Here is a 19,599-nt window from a genome sequence, read left to right as displayed (position 1 = left end):
GGGGTGGCCTTTGGCGCATAGGTTCGTCTGGCACAACGCTGGCAGCTTGTTTGGTGTCACACCTCCAATCCCCTCGTACTTGATTGGTCGTCAATCACAAGAATGAGGCTATTCAACAGGTATCTTACCTAGCCGAAGATCTGTCAGATTTTAGTTCTTCATGACACCAATAGCTTGCACTAAACTGAGACGGAAATTCAAAATGGACATCATACTCTATATGAGACGGCGTTTTCCATTCAGGCAGTCGTTGTGGTACGGTGGTTGACGAACAGTCCGATGAGGTTGGGGGGGTAACAAATGAATCTTGCTGGGTTGCAGGATCAAGAGACATTTCAGTCAATGTTTAAAGTCTCCATCCACCGCGAACTCCATCACAGGCACTACGTGTTTCTTCCTTGGTTACTGCTGGTGTTGGTGTTGGTGTTGGCTTGGGAGAACGGAAGGAAGGTGCGAGCAGCTGCTCTTTCTGTCATGTGCGATGTGAGAGGCAAGAAGTACCGGTCCATCGGTTCCTTTCAGGCACCTACCTGCCACACAATCTGACCGCAAATTTCTGATCCCGAACACCATCGCTGGCAAATTGGTTTTCTCCCATCTTTGGAAACGTAACTTTTTCTTCACTTGGAGTTGCACTCTACTCCAAATCTCTTCGCATCGACAGACATATCAATCAGGACCATGTGTCTTATTTAGATTCTACGGCCGAACAATTTGATCCGGTATGATGTCTATGGAATCCGGGCGCTCGAAGTGTCGAAGATTACGGACGTGTACCACAAATCAACCAAGTCGTTCGCCTACAGAATCCACCCCTTTTGCGATCAGTATCGCCAGGGGACATGAGGTATCGAGCGACTACATATCATGTCTAGTTAAGAAGGAAAACAAGTCACCCGTTCGCGGTCATTCAAATCAAACCTCGTGGGTCTAGAAATTTTCGATATAGGCCTTGAGTACTGACAAAATGTTTCAGCTCCCAAAATGAAAAGAAGCAACGGCTTTCGTCGGAGACAACCATGCCGCCAACTTCGGATTCTGACACCTGCCGTGGGAGTTACGAGAGACTTGAAAATCATCTACGCTGGTCAGATGAATCCAATCAAGGGCTACATCTCCCCCGGGATTGCATTGGACTCATCGAGGACGAGAATGGAGAGACGGAACCACGCCGTCAGGCAAATACGAAACGGTTCAATGACTACTCGGACGGTTCATCTGGACCAGACGAAGCGGCTGTATTCTTGAAGACGGAAACCAGCAAATCTCCCGGTGTAACACGCGGCTTAACGCTTGATGCGTGCAATGAGAGGCTTAAACAGCGTTTGGTCAAAGTCGAACATTCTCCGTTGGCCAAAAATAGAAGATCAGGTGCTACTGTTCCTTCCAAGTTCGCTTGGGATATCAACTCACAGCTTATCACGCGGTTCGATCGTAAAGAAGGTAACTGCAGTCCTCGAGTATTCTCAAGCAATTCTAACTATTTCTGAAGCCTAGAATGATTCTGAGCGTCGGTCTGCTGATGGGGCCAATTTACCATTTGGTTCAAAGACACCAGGTCCAATTAAGAAACGCAAGAAGTGCGTTGAAGTTCACCAAGAGGACTACAAACCATTGCAGTCACGAAATGCCGCGCCACCACCCCCTAGACAAAGTGTGAGGGATGGTTTTCAACCCCGAGAAGCTCGTAAAATCAGGGTACATCCAACAGCTAAGCGGCAGAGAAGATCCTCTTCTAGGCCCGAATTGGGGTCTCTCTTGACAGAGGTTAAATCACAGCCTGGGGCTCCCCAACAGGACGAACCTGCTGACGTTCTTGCGTCTTCTGAGTGGATACTCGACCAGAAGAAGACACAAGAACCCATGAAGGTGACAGTCACCGGAACCGCTTTTACGGAGGGGCGACTACTTTCGGTCGGGAAGGACGATTCGGAGGGCTGTCTGCTAATTCCAGCCCTGTTACCGTCCAGGATCGCAGGGCAGTACTCTCTTCAACATCGAATCAAGAAGAAATGGGGCAAGAGATCTACGAAAACTTTCATGAAGGCTGCCGATGAGGAAGCAGACGGCCTCCAGAATGATATCGAGAGGACTGGGCGCGAGATTGACCGGATAGATCATTTGATCCAGCCGCAAGCCTCCTCGAAACACGAGGCCGAGAACTATGGACTAGCGGAGGTCAACACATTCGCTACCACGAACACATCCGACAGCCCCTTGGACGTGGGGGACTCAAGCAGCTCTTATCTCGGCGATGCGTCCGTTGCATCAAGATCACAAGATGGACTGGACCTGCAAGCCACCATCGGGACCGGAAGTTTCGATTTAAGGCTGAAATAGACCAGAATCAACACAGAGTGATTGATGAATAAACGAATGTGTCCGACGCTGTTGTCACTTGAGGGAAGACACATCGGTTGGTGGGCGACGCAGTTTTCAGCGTACGGTGGTTAGACGCAGTCCTTTCAGGAGGACTTGAATTTTGGGAGATTAGCTCTATACAGACTACAAACACATGTGTAGACATCGCTCCCATACAGAGGTATCATCTGATACAAACATACCAGGCTTTTCCGTAACCCTCCCAATCCATCAAATTGAACTTGCATGTGGAAACCGCCCCAAACGCCAATCGCCAACGTATTCTCGAAAATTCCATGACTTGATCCAAGCGTATCAGTCAATCATTTCGCGCCTTTGGGCTTAGCTTCCGCCTCGCCGAGTTCGCGGATCAAAACGCTGGCCTTGCCCTCAGCGCTGTAGTCCTCCATGCCCGTCTCGAAGCCAGGGCAAACACCAATGGCAAGATACTTGCCGTCCCTAGAGAAGGCTAAAGCAGCGACGCTATCGGGAAACTTTTGGTATTGCTTCATCCTGCGCTTGGCTTCAGCGTCCCACAGCGCAACGGTTCCGTCGCCACCTCCAGAGGCAAAGGTGCCGTAGACGGGGTGGAAGGTCATGGCGTTGACGGGGTAGACGATGTCTCCTTCTCCCTCAGCGGGAGCAGCCTGGCGATGGCACTTGAAGGCGTACTTGCGCGCTTGCGACTCGGCCGAGTCCTCAAACCACTCCACCGCAACGCGACCTTCGATACTGCTGGTCGCGTAGCCGGCATCGTTCGGCATGCATGAGACAGCTCGGGTAAGGAACTTGAGAGATGACTCGCGCTGCTGCCAAGGCTTGATCTCGTGAGGTCCCGGCTGGCCGAAGAGAGCAGGGACGGCGCTGATGTCGTAAATATTGACAAGGCGAGCGGTCATGGCGACCACCACCTTCGAGGGGCTGACGGCTAGGGCATGGGGCTTGCCGGGCAGATGGACGGTGATGTTCGAGTCGGAAGGGGACTTTGTGTTATGAATCTGGAGGGTTTGATCCCATGATGCGGAGATGAGCAGGGCTTAAGGTGGTGTTAGCTAGGATACGCTGCTAGAAAGGGGGTTAGGACCTACAGTGATTTGAGCTGTAGACCACGCATCGCGCGGGGGCGGTGTGTTGAGCAACTACTGACTTCTCTCCTGACTCCAAATCGACACTACCACGCTGTTAGCCTGTTTATATCTGCAGTGGTTTTTGTGCCATCGTACCGGTAGACGCAGTGGTCCAGGCAAGCCGTGTAGGCCTCGTCATCTGTCGCGCCAAAACACACGTCAAGGACGGGCGCCCGGAATTCGATCGTCTTCAGAAGGGTCCCGGGCGCGTCTTCGTCTCCGCTGTGAGTATCGTAAAGATATATCTTCTTGTCCCAGCAAGAGACCAGAAGCTTGGTAGGAGACTGGGGCGCATACGAGAGCGCAGAGATGGCGTCGCCAGGCTTTTGCGCCAGTTCGAATTGGGATGCTGCAGCATTGTTAGCTCGAGAGATCTTGCCGGAGGACGTTTGTCTCGTGTCTTCTGCAAGGAACTCACCGGGTGCCATGTCGAAGTTGATTGTAAAGACCGCAAATTTTCACTCTCTATACCTGGCTGAGCTAGGATGATAGCTTCGTTGTGTAGGGAGGTGTTTACAGTAGCAATTTGGTCGGGGGGCCTCACGTGGCGATAAGCGAAGGAAAGCTTATCGGGCGAATCAAGGTCGATTTTTGCCAGGGACCACCGCCCGCGAGCCGCACCCCACCATTGTTCGGATTTCTGCTTTGTGAACCGCAAAGTAGCAAAATTGTGACTCGATCGCCCAATCACCAACGCAACACTGCTCACCACCGAGAGGCCATTTTTCGACGTCGCCCCGAGCATTCGATCCCACCTCTGCGTCAGCGACTCCAACCCACGACGAGCAGGCGAAATATTCACCGAGCACAGAGGAAACAAGCTGCCCCAGGAACTCGGAGGAACGTAAAAAGCCCGCGCGCCTTCTTTCGCACCCCGCCCATCCACACCTCTCGACCTTCACCTTCGACTCCCGGTCAAACCACCACCGCAACGCCACCCACGCCGTTCGCACTCGACGACTTCGAGAACCAGTAGCCAAGATGGCGGAACCGAACTACAGCCACTTTCGATACTTCGAAAACAAGTATCCCGAGATCGATGAGTTCGTCATGGTCAACGTCAAGCAGGTTTGTGCCCCGCTGCCCAACGCACACGGCGCGAAACCGACCCGCCGCCCGTTTGGAGGAGAGAACAACCCGGTCTGACTGGATGCTAGATTGCCGAAATGGGTGCATACGTCAAGCTCCTCGAGTACGACAACATCGACGGCATGATTCTTCTTTCCGAACTGTCGAGACGTCGTATCAGAAGTATCCAGAAGCTTATCCGCGTCGGCCGCAACGAGGTCGTCGTCGTCCTTCGTGTCGATAAGGAGAAGGGTTACATCGATCTCAGCAAGCGTCGTGTGTCGCCGGAGGACATCATCAAGTGCGAGGAGCGTTACAACAAGGGCAAGATGGTTCACTCCATCATGCGCCACGTCGCCGAGAAGACCCTTACCCCAATCGAGCAGCTGTACGAGACCATCGCATGGCCCCTCAACAAGAAGTTCGGCCACGCGATCGACGCCTTCAAGCTGTCCATCACGTAAGCTGACCCCGTGGCCCTCCACAGTCGTCAAATACTGATTTCTGTATACAGCAACTCCGAGGTTTGGGACGACGTCACCTTCCCCAGCGAGCCCGTTGCCGAGGAGCTCAAGTCATATATCGGAAAGCGCCTGACGCCGCAACCGACCAAGGTCCGTGCCGACGTCGAAGTCACCTGCTTCGGATACGAGGGTATCGACGCCGTCAAGACGGCCCTGCGCACCGCCGAGTCGCGCAACACTGAGCAGACCCAGGTCAAGGTCAGGCTCGTATCCCCGCCCCTGTACGTTCTCACCAGCACGTGCTTGGACAAGAACGTTGGTATCACCTGCCTCGAGGAGGCTATCGTCGACATCCGCACCAGCATCGAGGCGGCCGGTGGCCAGCTTGTGGTGAAGATGGAACCTAAGGCCGTCACGGAGAGCGATGACGCCGAGCTCCAGGCTCTTATGGAGAAGAGAGAGCGCGAGAACGCTGAGGTCAGCGGTGACGAGAGTGTCAGTGAGAGCGATGACAACCCGGAGGTCTAGAGATTTTCTACGGTCAAGGCAACTAAAAAAAAAGGGGCGGCTGGTAGAATGAGCGTACTGGCAGGCTGGGAATCTGAAACGATTCTAATGAGACGACCAAAAAAATCCATTACTTCAACTTTCCCCCTTCCGACTTTTGTGACTGAGCGAGAAGACGCGGTTCATAGCGCAGGATGTATGTGCCACGGAGTAACTCGACGTAACGTCCCTGAGAAGTCAGGATAGATCAAGCTGGGAATTCCCCGGTCAGTATCAGAAGTGATGAGGGAGTCCGATGAGAAGTAACCTTGCGTCGCGATGTGTCAAAGAAGCTGACGTCATGAAGTTTACAGGTGTATCTATCATCGCAATGCATCAAGGGAACGCCATTGCCGCAAACGAATTCTGAAGTCGATGGTTATGTCTAATTCTATTTCCTGCCTACTTCGTCTCATAATTACATATCCAATCTACAAGGAAGTGTAGGCTGCCTCGTTCCAACCACCGTCAATGTACCACGACGACTTGTTCACGAACCTACCCTCTGGGCCCATGAGGAAAGCAATCGAGGCCGCGACCTCCCAGGGCTCCGCCAAACGTTTGGTGAGGGAGGGGATGGTATCGGTGGTGAGGTAGAATTCACCCTCGGCACTCTCGAATGACTTTGACATCATCTCGGTGTCGATACAGCCCCTGAAGTCACCGTGTAAGTGAATAATCGAAGCTCGCCAGGAAACTCTGTTGAGCAGGGACAACTTACGGGCACACAATGTTCACACGAATACGTCTCTTGGCGCCCTCGAAAGCACCGACCTTGGTGAGACCGATGAGGGCGTGCTTACTGGCGATGTAAGCAGAAGTGCCGCCAGTGGCGTACTTGCTCGCGATACTGCCGACATTGATGATGCATCCGCCGTCTTTCATGTAGCGCATCTCTTCCCTCATGCAGTTCCAAGTGCCGACGACATTCACTCTGAGGAGCATCTCAAAGTACACCGGATCGAGATCCTGCATTTGGTATACCTTCCGTTGCTCAACCGCTGTGTTACAGTGTCAGTACAATTCTGCGATTCTTCGAAATATCGTGTGAAAGAGGGTGAATTGGAAACAAACCAGCGACATTGGCAGCACCATCAAGGTGGCCAAACACTTCAACGGTCTCTTTGAGCCAGGCCTGGACGGTGTCGAGCTTGCCGATGTCAACGACCTTGGTCATGACCCTGCCCTTGACATCGGGGACCTCTTTCTCGATCTCTTCGAGCCCCGTGGCGAGGTTCGCGGCCGTGGTAGCGCACATGGATACCTTGGCACCGCGGATGAGGAGGTACTTGGCCAGGGCGAGACCGGTGCCGCGGCTGGCGCCAGTGACGGCGAAGACCATGTCCTTGAAGGGGTACTTTTCAGCCATGTTGTTGTCTCTTCGTGTGTCAAGCAGAGAGGAAGGAAGGAGAACCGGGGACCGGAGGGGCTTGAGTGATATGTGACGAAAGGGGACCCGGCTATTGCTTGCCGTGCTTGGAGTCTCAGGAAGACAATGAGATACTCGAGCGAAGGGGTTTCGAGGACCTTGGAACAAGGAGATCAAGGGTAGGCAGCAAAGGGGGAAGAGGATCAGGAGTTGCCTCGTCAGAGAACGGGGGAGGGAAATGAGATGAGTGTGAAGAAGATGCGGCATTCATCACGTTCTCGAAAGGGGAACTTATAAAGGGCGATCCCATCGCCCGGGTCGTCGTTACATCCCATGAGCTACATTCCGGATGCGTGGTGGTTGTTTGCTGCCCACCCCTTGTCTTCACCGGGCCAAGAAAGCCGCGACCCTACCCTGTACCGGTGCCTTGTCGCCGGCTGCTGGTATCACCAACGGCATATGCATGAGTCTGTGGGTGGCGCTGGTGCAGTCGCCTTTCCCACGCATTTGTCGACCGGTCGACTGAGGAAGAGGAGTCGGCGAGACAGTTGGAGTCTGGTACATCAGAAACACTTTTGTGATAGGTGAGAGGAGGTTATAAGCCGCCAATGAGAAAGCACTTGCCGAGTTGAGCGTTTTCCGATAACAGAAGCAGTGTTACATTGGGAACCTACACGGCCGTATCGATTCTGGCAAAGTGAGCACGTCGACGTCGGGGCCCTTGACTTTGAACTCCCCCCGCGTCCAGCTTCAGAGGCATTTGATAATGATGGCAACACTCACTCCAACGCACTCCACTTTGACTTGTTTGTCAAAGCTAGGTTCGAACAATTTCCCCCCATTTTTTTGGTCTCGAATCCTCTCGAGGGAGACAAGATGGGCACCGTGGTGCCCTTCTCCTCCCGATAGATTACCCGATGGATTAGTACCCCGGCCCGAGTGAACGAACCCCGGTTCCAACAGCATAAGCCGACGTCTCTCCTTCCCTCAACGAGCCAACCACGTCAGCGGAACACTGGGTTAGACTAATCACACCGAAAGTCGAAGCAAACATTAGGTATAATCACTGTTGGAGGCGGCTGAATCCTAGCGGAATCTGGCTCCATTTCCGACTTGGCCCTTTGCACGTTCCTCCAAAGGAGACAACGGCCGATCTAACAGACACTCTCATGCCTCAGATTCACATGAAGAGGGGGTTTAAGATTGCCTTACTGCAACAACTGAGATCCAAGATGCGTTTGGGACAACGTTCGCCGGTTCCCCGGCATCCCATTGAGATCCGCGAGTGGTGTGGTAGAAAAGAGTGGCTTGCGTATGATCCGGTGGGAGATCCCGAGCATCTGGTTCCTATTGTTCGAAGCAAACAATGGCAAGAATTATTGATTGTGCTCGATTCTGGTTAAGGCGAGGGATAGGAGATGGACGACGGCCTCGAACGATTGGGGATGAAATAACCAAGCACGCCCGGGCTCTCTGCTGGCTTTAAACACTCTTCAATATCCACTTTGGTGTTGATACCACTTGGGGGCAGCGAATTCCTCAAGCGGCACTTTATTTTGCAGCCTGCTCGTTCTTGTCTCTCACCGCTTGAAGAAAACAATCACGCCATGGACGGCATCTGGGTCGCGAAAGTGCCAGAGGGCGAGGTCCGCACCGAGGTAGACCCGCCGACCCTCGAGGTGCAACTGTACTCCTGGGTCTTCGCGACAACCTTCATCGCGGGGTTCTCGGTAGTGCTCCGCATCTTCACGAGGCTGTACATTGTCCGGACGGCTCTCAACATCGACGACTGTAAGCTTTTTAGAGTTGCTGAGTATCTGGCCATGTTGCGCGCATCTAACATCGAGGGACAGACCTGGTGATTACGTCTCTGATGTTCACCATTTCATTGATTGTGGTACTATTCAACAGTAAGTCTTTAACGGAAACATGCATATGCCGAGAGTCCAGACTCACCAACAATCTCAGTCGTCGCCCACGGGCTCGCACATCATATGTGGGACATTCGGTTCGCGACATATAATATCAACTTTCCCATTGTGAGTTCACATCCCGTAGACTTGATGATATCATGAGATCCTGGAACTAACGCTAGATTTTCGTTAGTTGACGATCGTCGGAACCATCTTGTACGCGCTCGCTATCACCTTCTCGAAGTTGTCCATCCTCTTCCTCTACTTGCGTTTGTCTCCGCAAGTATGGTTCCGCCGGGGCGTCTACTGCCTTATCGCCATCGTTTGCGGTTACTCTATCGTGTACATCCTCCTCAACATCCTGGCCTGCGTGCCTGTTAGAGCAACCTGGGACCTCACAATCACAGACAAGACTTGCATCGACCAGTTGAGCATCTACCTTGCCCTCAGCATTGCCAACATCATCATGGACTTCTTGATCCTGCTGCTGCCCATCCCTGTGGTAATGCCACTCCAGATGGCCAGGAGACAGAAAGCCTCGATCATTCTCCTATTTGGAACTGGTGCCTTGTTAGTCTCCTCCTTTCCCTATTACCCTTTTTACCTTTGCTGACAGTTCCCAAAAGTGTCGTTGGCGTCGCCATCAGGCGAACAATCCCGTTTCCCCAACTCCTCAGCAGTCCTGACTACTCCTGGGACGCAGCTGACGTATTCGTCTGGTGTTTCATCGAGATCAACGCGGGCATGATCTGCGCCTCGGTGCCAGCCCTCAAGCCGTTCTTCGTGCGATACCTGCCTTCCTTCATCACGTCGCAAATGAGCAGCAAGCACGGGGCCTCATCCTCTGCCAAGAACTGCAAGAACCGCCTCAACACCGTCGTTGCGCAGAACATCGAGCGCCGGCGAATGCAGGACGAATCGTACGAGCTCGCGTCGACGGACGGGAAGAAGGACGGGATCGAGGACGACGAGGCGAAGCTGTGGTCCGGGTACCAGAAGAACGTGAAGTCGGCGCTGGGGTGCCACGCCCGTGACTCCTCGCGGCAGGTGGACGGAGAGAATAGCAACAGCAGCGTGGATACGTTGGGCGATATTGGCGGCCCGCAAAGGGGTGACCGCACCATTGTCGTGTCGGCTGATGGCATCGGGGAAGGCGGGAGCAGCAGCCGCTACAACGGCATCATGGTGCACCGCGAGACGACTGTGCAACACGCACACGGGGAAAGAGACTGAAGTTTCGGGAATTCGCCGCGTGTTTGGATACTAGTTTGTACTTCTTTGGGAACTCTTGCCGTTCTCTGTAACTTTCTGATTGTTTATCGAGTTGTAATGGGATTAAGGGGAAGACTTTGTGTAGCGATTTGGGTTAGAAACCCGAGCTCAACCTCTGAAAGGGTTTCTACTGGGACACAGAACAGTATATGACATCAACCCACCTAGCTACAATTTTGAATGCGGTTCTGTCAGTATGCAAGACATCAAATAAAGAGAAGGGGAGAGAAAGAATGTGTCCCGAGACGTTCTCTTACGTCTGAGGAGTTGACCTTCATGTCTTCAGAGAGTCAGCATTATCCGGGTTTGACAGAGGGATTAAGCCAAAGTACAGGTGAAAAGTAATTAAAAACAGAATCGAAAGCATTAGTGCAAGCTGCTTCGCGCCGATCGTCCTGACTTCGAGACGTGATTTGAAAGGACGAGAAATGCCTTTGGCAGATTAAGGTCAGTCTTCATCGTATGTGCGATAAGCGATATGATAAGATAAGATAAGGAAGTGGGATGACGAGAGCTCGAAAGTTTCCACCCAACCCAAGAAGCAACGAGAAGCTCTCTAATTCTTCGCGCGAACAACAAGTCAACAAACTCAATCACACTCGCGCCCATGAGCTTCCGTCCGCTATGGGCGCGTGCGCGAGGGAGCTTTTTCGGTGCAACGGCCATCCGACTCCTCGGCTACGCCACCTGGATTCCCATCGCCATCACATTCAATGACTACATCGCAACGGTGACGAAGATCAGCGGCGCGTCAATGTACCCCTACTTCAACGAAGACCGCGACAGTACCCTGACGCGCGACATCGTCCTCAATTGGAAGCTGAACCCGCAGGATGGTCTGAAGAGGGGGATGATCGTTACATTTCGGTGCGTAAGCGCTCTGGACTCGACTTTGCCTCAGTCAGCTAACATTACGGCGCATTACAGAAGCCCCTATCACCCCGAGACCGTCGCGGTCAAGAGAGTCATTGCAGTGGAGGGCGAATATGTCAATACAAGGCCGCCGCATCCGCAGCCGGTTGTCAGAGTACCTCAAGGCCATATCTGGGTCGAGGGCGACGGGCCCGCAGACCAGACGCTAGACAGCAACACATACGGCCCAATATCGATGGAACTTGTGACCGGAAAGATCCTCTGGTTTTTGTATCCTTTCCGAAAGTTCGGCAGCACGAAATGGGAGGAATATAAGGTAAAGTCAAGGTGATTGATTACCCACCACACGAGTGTAGTATGTGATCATGCGAACTCGAAGTCTTGCGCCGCTGTACTATAGATCTTATACCGCACCCCAATTGCGATCAAAAGACTCATATCTGCAACCGTTCGTCTCGGTGAGATTCTTTGATGTCCGGTCACAGGAACTAGGCGGGCGCCGCCTCGGAGGTCCCGGAAGCACTCCCGAAGACTATCGGACTAGGGCCGTCGACCGCTGCGGCTTCGGCTGAAGTGCTGGGTGAGGTGTGAGCTCGCAGTGACGCAGCGGGACAGGTGGACCGCAGCGCGGAATATGGCCCGTGCGCATCCAACAAAAATTCCAGAGACCCGGGAACCCTGCGAAATTTCACTATCGTTGATTTGGACCTTGCCGCCGCCAAGTTTTTTTGCCTGCGCAATAAACTAACGCGACGACCAAAAACGACGGGGAGGCCTCTCTTCTCCTTGATAAATTCACGCAACCGAATTCGGCGTCGTCCTCCCTCGACGGTGGTACCGGTCGCCCCTCCCACGACACCGCAGAAAACGATAGACGTCACCGAGCAAAGAGGGACCGAAACCCTTTCACTTTCGACCTGACCGGAGAGAACCGGGTCTCGATAGCGACAGACGGCGCCTGCAAATGTCTGTCGCTGACCGTATCGTCAGCTACTTTTCTTCGGCCGATCTGAACGCGCGAACAAGTCAGGGCGGCCCGACGGCGGCGGCTTCGTTTGCGGAGGATAGTCATGCGGTACAGACGGGAGGACTATTGCCGGATATCAGAGTCAGCGGAAAGTCATTGCGCCAGGATATGAGTCCTCAAGATGGGGCTCTCGAAGAGGAGGGCCGTCCTCCTTACCTTTACGCCATGATCGCGGGAGGTCTCGGAGGCTCAACGGGAGACATGCTCATGCACTCCCTGGACACAGTCAAGACGCGCCAGCAGGGCGATCCGCACATCCCGCCGAAATACACCTCCCTCGGATCATCATACTACACGATATGGAGGCAAGAGGGCATTAGAAGAGGTCTCTACGGCGGATGGGTGCCGGCATTGGGAGGCTCCTTCCCGGGAACAATGCTCTTCTTCGGCACATACGAATGGAGCAAGCGGTTTCTTATCGACCATGGTCTGCAGCATCATCTGGCATATCTGACAGCCGGTTAGTCGAAATCGCGTGTATGGACATGAAAAGCGCAGGCTAATTGACCACTCCTAGGTTTGCTGGGAGACTTGGCGGGTTCTGTTGTTTACGTGCCGTCAGAAGTACTGAAAACCCGAATGCAGTTGCAGGGACGATACAACAACCCCTATTTCAAGTCAGGGTACAATTACAGAGGCACAATTGATGCGGCAAGAACCATCGTCCGTCACGAAGGCCCAGCTGCGCTCTTCTACGGCTACCAAGCCACGCTCTACCGCGATCTTCCCTTTTCAGCACTCCAGTTCATGTTCTGGGAACAGTTCCACGCCTGGGCTCGCCAATACAAGCAGAGCCGAGATATTGGCGTACCTTTAGAGCTCCTGACCGGTGGTCTTGCCGGTAGTCTGGCTGGTGTCATGACATGTCCACTGGACGTCGTCAAGACCCGGCTACAGACCCAGGTTCACCCCGACCTGTTGCCAAAAGAGACTAAGCCGGCCGCCAGAGGTGCTGCGCATGCATCTACGGCCAAGTCTCAGACGCGCAACATTTCGACGTCGTCGCCGTCAACGCATACTCCTCGCCCTGGTGCAGTGAACCTGCAGACTTCCTCCGTCATCACCGGCCTCAAGGTCATATACCAGACGGAGGGTATCAGCGGATGGTTCAGGGGCGTGGGACCCCGTGGTGTATGGACATTCATCCAGAGCGGCACCATGCTGTTCTTGTACCAACGCATTCTCAAGCAACTAGAGATCTGGGACTCCGCCGCAGAGCAGGAGAGCCATATTTGATGAAGGAAGGGTTGGTTGGGCGGGGATGGTTTCACTTTTGGGTTGGATGAGGAAAAACATGTACAAACACTTCCAGCTGTACACTTGATAAGGATTTACACATGGGACCGGCGTTTGACGGCATAGTAGAAGGACGTGGTGTCCCATAGAGCTGATAGAGCGAAGACAAGTCTCACTTCAAATTGGTTCCTATCTCAGTCACTAACTGTGCACGACAAAGCATCTCATACGCAACATAGAACATGACATACATGCGACAGGTGTTTGTGACCTCTTCTGCAAATTCACATTGCACACCTCTAATAGCTTCATGTGAAAGATGTAGCCTGCAACTGCTTTGTTTACTCCACTAGGTAGGGACAGGCGGGCAGGTACACTAAGGTAAGGTACCTTAGTGCACTAAACCCCTGTCCCTTACCCGCTAACGCTCTTTGACGACAGCAGCAAGCTTTACGTGGGGTGTCTCACCAGCTTCTCCAGCACAACCTCCAAAATTTCGACGGACGCGCTGCGACACCACAGCTACCTTACCAACTTCAATCACTTCTTTTTGCTCACCACATTGCTATCGCATACCACGATTCTTGCACATCTAACCAACTAATAACCCCTACAGATAGAAACAGTCGCTTCAATGGCCTCTGACCGAGGCACTCCTCCCCCTCCCAGGGAGCCGACTCCAGCCGGTTCCCTACCTGCCTCGACCGCGATTCCGTTGAAACGACCTGCACTTGAGGAAGACTTCACTCCTTCCGTTCCCTCTCCCCTGAACCCAGATGTTCGGTCTACACCAAAACCACAAGGCACCGAAGAGATGCCAGCAAAGCGCAGCAAGAAGGAGTCGCTGAAGAAGCGCGAGTCGAAAGGTGCCTTCGGCAGCGACAGCAACCGAAACACCCCAGATCCCAAGCATAAGGAGCCAAGACAGAGTGAATACAGTCCCATCCGCTACAAGCTAGCACCTCCAAAGCCTTCCGACTTCGAACCCGCAAGGGCGCCGATATTTACCCACCATCACGACGTGCCGGCTCTCGATGAAGGCAAGATCCAATTCTACGAGACATCAGAGCAGTGAGCCCCGGCGGGACCCCCAAGTGCGCTGGCCTGGCTGACGATTTGATAGTGTTCACAACAAGAAGAGCTACCACTACACTCACTGCATCGCGGACCCCGAGTTTCCCTCATCGCTTTACTATCGCGGCACCGAGGCCGAGCCCTTCGGCCCCCATCTGGCCTTCGAGGACAGCGCAACACATCTCTTCTTCGACCAGACAGGCCGTCACATCACGACCGAAAAGGGTTTCCGCATGACACGCGCGAACGTTGCGATTCGGCAAGGGCGATTCTATTGGGAGGTCAAGATCACAAGGGGCATGGTCGATAAGAAGGACGGGGAGGGACAGCCGGAGTCGCATGGCCACGTGCGCTTTGGTTTCGCGAGGAGAGAAGCTTCGGTGGACGCCCCCGTCGGATTTGATGCTTACAGTTACGGCTTCAGAGACGTTGGCGGGGAGAAGGTTTACATGTCGCGGCCGAAAGCGTTCTTCCCCGAGGGAGAGGGTATTCGCGAGGGTGACGTTATTGGCTTGGAAATTCAGCTTCCTTCGGAGCGTCTTCAGAGAAAGGTCTTGGCTGGTCAGTTCAATCCAGCCGTGGACACCGGTCTGGACGATGACAGCACGGCGTTCGAGGCTCCCAATATCGTTCGCGACCGCATCCCAATCCGGTTCAAGTCGCATATCTACTTCGAAAAGATCGACTATCACACAACAAAGGAGCTCGAGGACCTCATGAACCCATCGCCCGTCTCTTCCGGACCGGCTAATGCGGTAGAGGCACCACATCCCAATCACGCCGTTCCCGCTCTCCGCACCCTACCCGGCTCCCATATCAAAGTATACAAGAATGGCGTCGACATGGGTACAGCATTCACCGATCTGCTTACGTTCCTGCCTCCAGCTTCCAAGCCGCAATCTAACATTGGCGCTCGCGATGGCCTGGACAATGGTATGCTTGGGTACTACCCCGCGGTGAGTGTCTTCAGAGGCGGTGCCGCCGAGGTCAATTTCGGGCCTGACTTCTGGTACCCGCCTCCTGGAATTGTTGGACACGCGGACAAGGATGTGAACATGGTCAACGGCGGACAGAACGAGACCAAGAACACGGGGTACCCGGAGCTAGATGAGGTTCGACCCGTATCTGAGCGCTACACGGAGCAAATCGTTGAGGATATCGTCTATGATATTATCGATGAGGTCGACTTCTGGGTGCAAGACGGATGCAGGATTATTGATCGGTTCGGTCAGGGCGAGAAGGCTGGCCAGACTGGCGTCGCTCCCACAGGACGGGATGAGATCAAAGAACTGGTGCAGGATGATTAGGCGTCACTGCGATGAGACTCGCATGTTTACAAGATACCCGACGCAGGCACTTCTCTTCTGGCATCACAAATCGTTCATAACTGTACATTAGCTATAGAAGGGGAACTTAGACGAGTTCTTTCTATACATACTGGCTCCCGTCTCCGTCAGAGAACCGAGAGACGATGAATGCTCAACGAATACACATAATCATTTCCCATCATCCGCTTCGTAGTCCTCGTAATATTGTGCCTTGCTGGTCCATTTATCCAGCTTCCTAGGAATCCCTTATGTCCCAAGCGCAAACAAGCATAACGGTCGTGGCAAAGTAAGCAAGTCTAATCAACATTCAACTTATTGCAATTTCACTTTCTCGTAGCTCTTCTGCGGGGAGAGTCGGGGGGTGGTGGCGAAGCCCTCCGCGCCGGCGTCGTCCGCCCCGACCCGGCCCTGCCACTGCGCCTGCTGCGCTCGCTGCGTTGGCTGCGCGGACGATCCGAATGAACAGGCTCCGTACGAGAGCGCGAGGGTCCCGGCAGAGCGGGGTCATCGGGCAGCTCCTCGATACGGCCACTGCCGTCGATGATTTCGGGCGCGTTTTCGCGCTTGATGCGCTCCTCGCGGCCGCGCTTGTGGCAGTACCACAGAACAAAGAGGAGAACTTTGCTTTCGTCAGTCACGGCGTCTTTGAACCAAATGATGGGGATTACTCACGGAATAGAGCGACCGAGATGATCGCGTTCGTGCCGATGAAGGCGGGCCACCTCAGCTTCAGGGCGTTGACGATGGCTTTGAGCATGCCCACGACGGCGCCCGGCTTGGTGACGAGGTCGGAGAGGTTCGAGGGGTTGAACATCCTCTTGGCGGCGCCCTTGACGGTTTCCTCCGCTCCGACTTCCGCCTGGTGGATGCCCTGGCTCTTGGCCGCTGCAGCCAGTACCTCGGGGCCCAGGGAGGCCGTGAACTTGTCCGGGAGGTTGGTGACGAGCTTCTTCATGCCGTTGGGCAGCTTGTCGAAGGACTTCTTGATGGTGCCGTCCTTGTCCTCGACGAGTCTCTTGATGTCGTCCACGGCGGTCGGGACACCGTTGACGAGATCCTTGAGAGCGAGGGTGAACTGCTGGACGAGCTCGGACGACTCTGCCGAGAGGGGGATCGCCTTGTTGTTCTTGGCGGAGAGGTTGAGATCTTCGAGCACGCGAGAGAGGTCGTCCTTCTCCCGGGCTTCCTCCTCCGCAGGCACGGCGGTGGGCTTGACGGGTGCGAGCTGCTTGTCCTTGTCGTCGCCACCTCTGACCTTCGAGAAGAGGAAGGCGATCTTGTTGGGCTTCTTGCCATCGGCCTTGGGGTCGACGGCGACTGTCGCCGCCTTCTTTGGGGGTTCCTCCTTCAAGGGGGCGGTACGCCGCGATTCGTCGGATTCCCATGTGTACTCAGGCGTCTTGCTGCGCGGCGGCAGAGGAGGACGGAGGTGCTCGTCATCAGAGTCCTCGGCGTCCGGGTCGGAGAGAATGCGCCTAAAGAAGGCCTCATCTTTGCGATCCAGGACTGGCGCGGGACCGCCCTTTGTGCGATCGGTCGCGGCGCTGCCTGCCGGCGACAGCGAGCGGGAGCTGGTCTGGCGCCGTGATGGCGATGGTCTCGAAGCGGGGTGTTGAGTTGCGGCATCGTTGCCGTCTGTTGCGGCGGCCTCCTTTGCCTCCTTCTCCGTCTTGTACTTCTTGTACTGCTTGTAGCCGAAGTATTCTAGCATCGTGGGCGAGTCGCTGGTGGCGATGGACCAAGAGCTGTGCTGGAGTGTGGTATGAAAAGAGCCAAAGGTGAAGTTGAGGGAGTTGCGCACGTCGATGGGAAGTCGTCGTAGTAGAGCGGTCGGACCGGTGGTTTTATTCGATGGCCAAGCGCTTTTCTGAATCACATGTGGTGCTAAGTTTCGCAGGCCCTGGTTACCTTGCTGTTCAGGCTTGTATCACTTCTTGTGAGAGCTCAGGTATTAGCCACAGGATACCTTGATTTGGTTGGCGGCAGTTGGGTAGCTTGCACAGCCACACGTGATGTCACCACAATGCCATCTGATGATCATTCATGCCCATCGATTGGAGCCCTCCGGCGCGACATCAAACAAACCGCATCTAAGCGAGTCGGCGAGCCCCCGGTTGTTGGGGCCGAGACCATGGATGAAGGTGGGCTCGCGCCACTAGGGGTCCTTGCACCGCCACGCTTCGGAGGCCCCTCCACCTAGGTAGTCTATGGGTGTCGCCTCAAGGCGGGGGACAAGAGCCAACTGTGATTGTGAACAGTCACTCGGTCGTCAAAATAAATGGCCGCTTTTTGGGGGTGGCCACTTAGAAAACCGGCCATTCATTTTGACGACCGAGTGACAGTGAACGCAACGGCTCGTCTCATGCATTGACAGCTGTCCTGGAGCTATGGCAACCTGGAACTGAGTGGTTGGTTGACTGAGCTATAATGCAGCCAAGTACGGGGTATCTTTCGTAGAAACTACTCGGCGAGTTGAATTTCAAGTTTGTTCCGTCTTTGTTCTTCATTCCTCGACTTCGCTTTCTTCTTCATCCCCGTTTCCATCCATGACCTCGTCCGCTGCGTTGCTTTTACGCCCACCGCTCTTGCGGCGGCCCCTCTGGTAGGCATCTGTGCTGGTAACCGCCCTTTCGCCAACAAAGAGCCTACCGTCCCATTCCTTGGAGCACCGCGGGCACTTCCGGCTGCGCTGCGTCCGCCAATACGCCTCCTGGCACGTGTCGTGTAATCGCGCATTGCAGTCCACATTGGAGCATCTCTGGCCGACGGTGACCATCTCCTTGCACGCTTCGCAAAATTTGATTCGCTGCCACTCCTCTGCCGCCGCGTCGGGGTCGTTGTATGAATCGACGAGCATTCCACGGAGCTCGAGCAGCGATCGCGGGCTCAGACTGTAGAAACCGTCCTTCGACTTCTCTAGCCAACCTTGATTCACTAGGTTTGCCAGCATCTCCTCAACCTCGCTGTGCTTCAATCCCTTATCTGCAGCGGCTTGCGTCGCCGGTTCGCCGTTCTCGTCGTTATGGTTGTTGTTCTGACGCGGGGGACGGGCCAGCTTGACGGCTTGCATGTCGGTAACTGCCATGACCTCCATGCGCTTAGAATTGTATGTCTCGAACATAGCATCCAACAATCTCTTAGTGAATGCGATTTGCTCGGCGTTGAAGGTCGTCGCGAGTTGCGTCATGGGGTCGGAGGCGGTGTTCACGAGGGCGAAGATGCGCTTCTTGTTGACTTGATGAACGGTGCTTCGGATTTCGTAGTCAAAGAAGGAAGCAGCCTCGGCTGCGGCGCCGACGTAGGACTCAAAGTCGTCGCGTGTCACTTGATCGGGGGTGACCTCCTCGCCATCCTCGGACTCGATGGTAAAAATTGTGGCTAATATGCGCTGGGCGTCTTCGAATGTCAGGGTGCCGCGGGCTAGGAAGGCTTGTAGGAAGGCTCGGTTGCCGTCGTTGTAGTGCTCTGGAACGATGGGCATGGCAGCAAACGATGGGCTGCGTCGCACACGCCCAGTGATGTCTGGTTTTGTTTGCGGATGGCGTCTACAGGTAGAACGATGCTTGGAAATTCGTGCTGGTCGTGGATGATTATCGTGGGGGAGGGGTGATTTTCCTGACGCGACTTGAACGCGTTTGGCTCACAGAATTAGATTGATACAGAGGTTACCTAGGTAGGTAGCTTGAGCCCCACTGATCAGCCAGGGCATGCAACCAACCACTTTCTTACCCCGAGGTACCGAGAAAGTGGACCGACTCCCTCTGTAGTGTACCATGGTGCTGGACATTCCTTTCTTTCGACAAGATTGCATCGAATACACACTCTGTTTCTTATACACAATCGGAGAACCGCAAGATTTTGCGCTGCCCCCCTTCTGGGCAGCGAGGTACAGCACAGCGCAATCGCTTTGCAACGACATCGACACTCTCTTAAGATATGGA

General features: G+C 54.3%; 9 protein-coding genes across 9 annotated transcripts; 5 read left to right on the top strand and 4 right to left on the bottom strand.

The window, feature by feature from the left end:
* Positions 1–2,684: 2,684 nt before the first annotated feature.
* CkaCkLH20_01038 (mitotic checkpoint protein bub3) lies at positions 2,685–3,916 on the bottom strand (the record flags this gene model as incomplete). Its single annotated transcript, XM_038883758.1, has 3 exons — positions 2,685–3,397; positions 3,450–3,532; positions 3,585–3,916. The coding sequence occupies 3 exons, from the start codon at positions 3,914–3,916 to the stop codon at positions 2,685–2,687; spliced, it is 1,128 nt and encodes a 375-aa protein (XP_038751353.1).
* Positions 3,917–4,469: 553 nt separating this feature from the next.
* On the top strand, positions 4,470–5,548 carry CkaCkLH20_01037 (eukaryotic translation initiation factor 2 alpha subunit; the record flags this gene model as incomplete). The annotated part of the gene is made up of 3 exons (XM_038883757.1): positions 4,470–4,556; positions 4,646–5,016; positions 5,071–5,548. 3 exons carry the CDS (start codon positions 4,470–4,472, stop codon positions 5,546–5,548), a joined length of 936 nt encoding a protein of 311 aa, XP_038751352.1.
* A 449-nt stretch (positions 5,549–5,997) lies between these two features.
* On the bottom strand, positions 5,998–6,935 carry CkaCkLH20_01036 (short chain dehydrogenase family protein; the record flags this gene model as incomplete). Its single annotated transcript, XM_038883756.1, has 3 exons — positions 5,998–6,220; positions 6,288–6,567; positions 6,641–6,935. The coding sequence occupies 3 exons, from the start codon at positions 6,933–6,935 to the stop codon at positions 5,998–6,000; spliced, it is 798 nt and encodes a 265-aa protein (XP_038751351.1).
* A 1,607-nt stretch (positions 6,936–8,542) lies between these two features.
* Positions 8,543–10,081, top strand: CkaCkLH20_01035 (uncharacterized protein; the record flags this gene model as incomplete). Its single annotated transcript, XM_038883755.1, has 5 exons — positions 8,543–8,726; positions 8,789–8,845; positions 8,904–8,974; positions 9,042–9,418; positions 9,475–10,081. The coding sequence occupies 5 exons, from the start codon at positions 8,543–8,545 to the stop codon at positions 10,079–10,081; spliced, it is 1,296 nt and encodes a 431-aa protein (XP_038751350.1).
* Positions 10,082–10,727: 646 nt separating this feature from the next.
* CkaCkLH20_01034 (uncharacterized protein) lies at positions 10,728–11,565 on the top strand (the record flags this gene model as incomplete). The annotated part of the gene is made up of 3 exons (XM_038883754.1): positions 10,728–10,987; positions 11,048–11,309; positions 11,479–11,565. 3 exons carry the CDS (start codon positions 10,728–10,730, stop codon positions 11,563–11,565), a joined length of 609 nt encoding a protein of 202 aa, XP_038751349.1.
* A 392-nt stretch (positions 11,566–11,957) lies between these two features.
* Positions 11,958–13,256, top strand: CkaCkLH20_01033 (mitochondrial carrier protein; the record flags this gene model as incomplete). The annotated part of the gene is made up of 2 exons (XM_038883753.1): positions 11,958–12,480; positions 12,538–13,256. 2 exons carry the CDS (start codon positions 11,958–11,960, stop codon positions 13,254–13,256), a joined length of 1,242 nt encoding a protein of 413 aa, XP_038751348.1.
* Positions 13,257–13,890: 634 nt separating this feature from the next.
* CkaCkLH20_01032 (ash2-trithorax family protein) lies at positions 13,891–15,637 on the top strand (the record flags this gene model as incomplete). The annotated part of the gene is made up of 2 exons (XM_038883752.1): positions 13,891–14,327; positions 14,380–15,637. 2 exons carry the CDS (start codon positions 13,891–13,893, stop codon positions 15,635–15,637), a joined length of 1,695 nt encoding a protein of 564 aa, XP_038751347.1.
* Positions 15,638–15,981: 344 nt separating this feature from the next.
* CkaCkLH20_01031 (uncharacterized protein) lies at positions 15,982–17,369 on the bottom strand (the record flags this gene model as incomplete). Its single annotated transcript, XM_038883751.1, has 2 exons — positions 15,982–16,277; positions 16,331–17,369. 2 exons carry the CDS (start codon positions 17,367–17,369, stop codon positions 15,982–15,984), a joined length of 1,335 nt encoding a protein of 444 aa, XP_038751346.1.
* Positions 17,370–18,161: 792 nt separating this feature from the next.
* CkaCkLH20_01030 (RING-like domain-containing protein) lies at positions 18,162–19,139 on the bottom strand (the record flags this gene model as incomplete). The annotated part of the gene is made up of 1 exon (XM_038883750.1): positions 18,162–19,139. One exon carries the CDS (start codon positions 19,137–19,139, stop codon positions 18,162–18,164), a length of 978 nt encoding a protein of 325 aa, XP_038751345.1.
* Positions 19,140–19,599: the final 460 nt, after the last annotated feature.

The sequence above is a fragment of the Colletotrichum karsti genome, assembly GCF_011947395.1.
Source record: "Colletotrichum karsti strain CkLH20 chromosome Unknown Scaffold2, whole genome shotgun sequence".
Taxonomy (NCBI): domain Eukaryota; kingdom Fungi; phylum Ascomycota; class Sordariomycetes; order Glomerellales; family Glomerellaceae; genus Colletotrichum; species Colletotrichum karsti.
The sequence above is the reverse complement of the archived record's forward strand: the minus strand, read 5'-3'. Positions and strand labels throughout refer to the sequence as shown.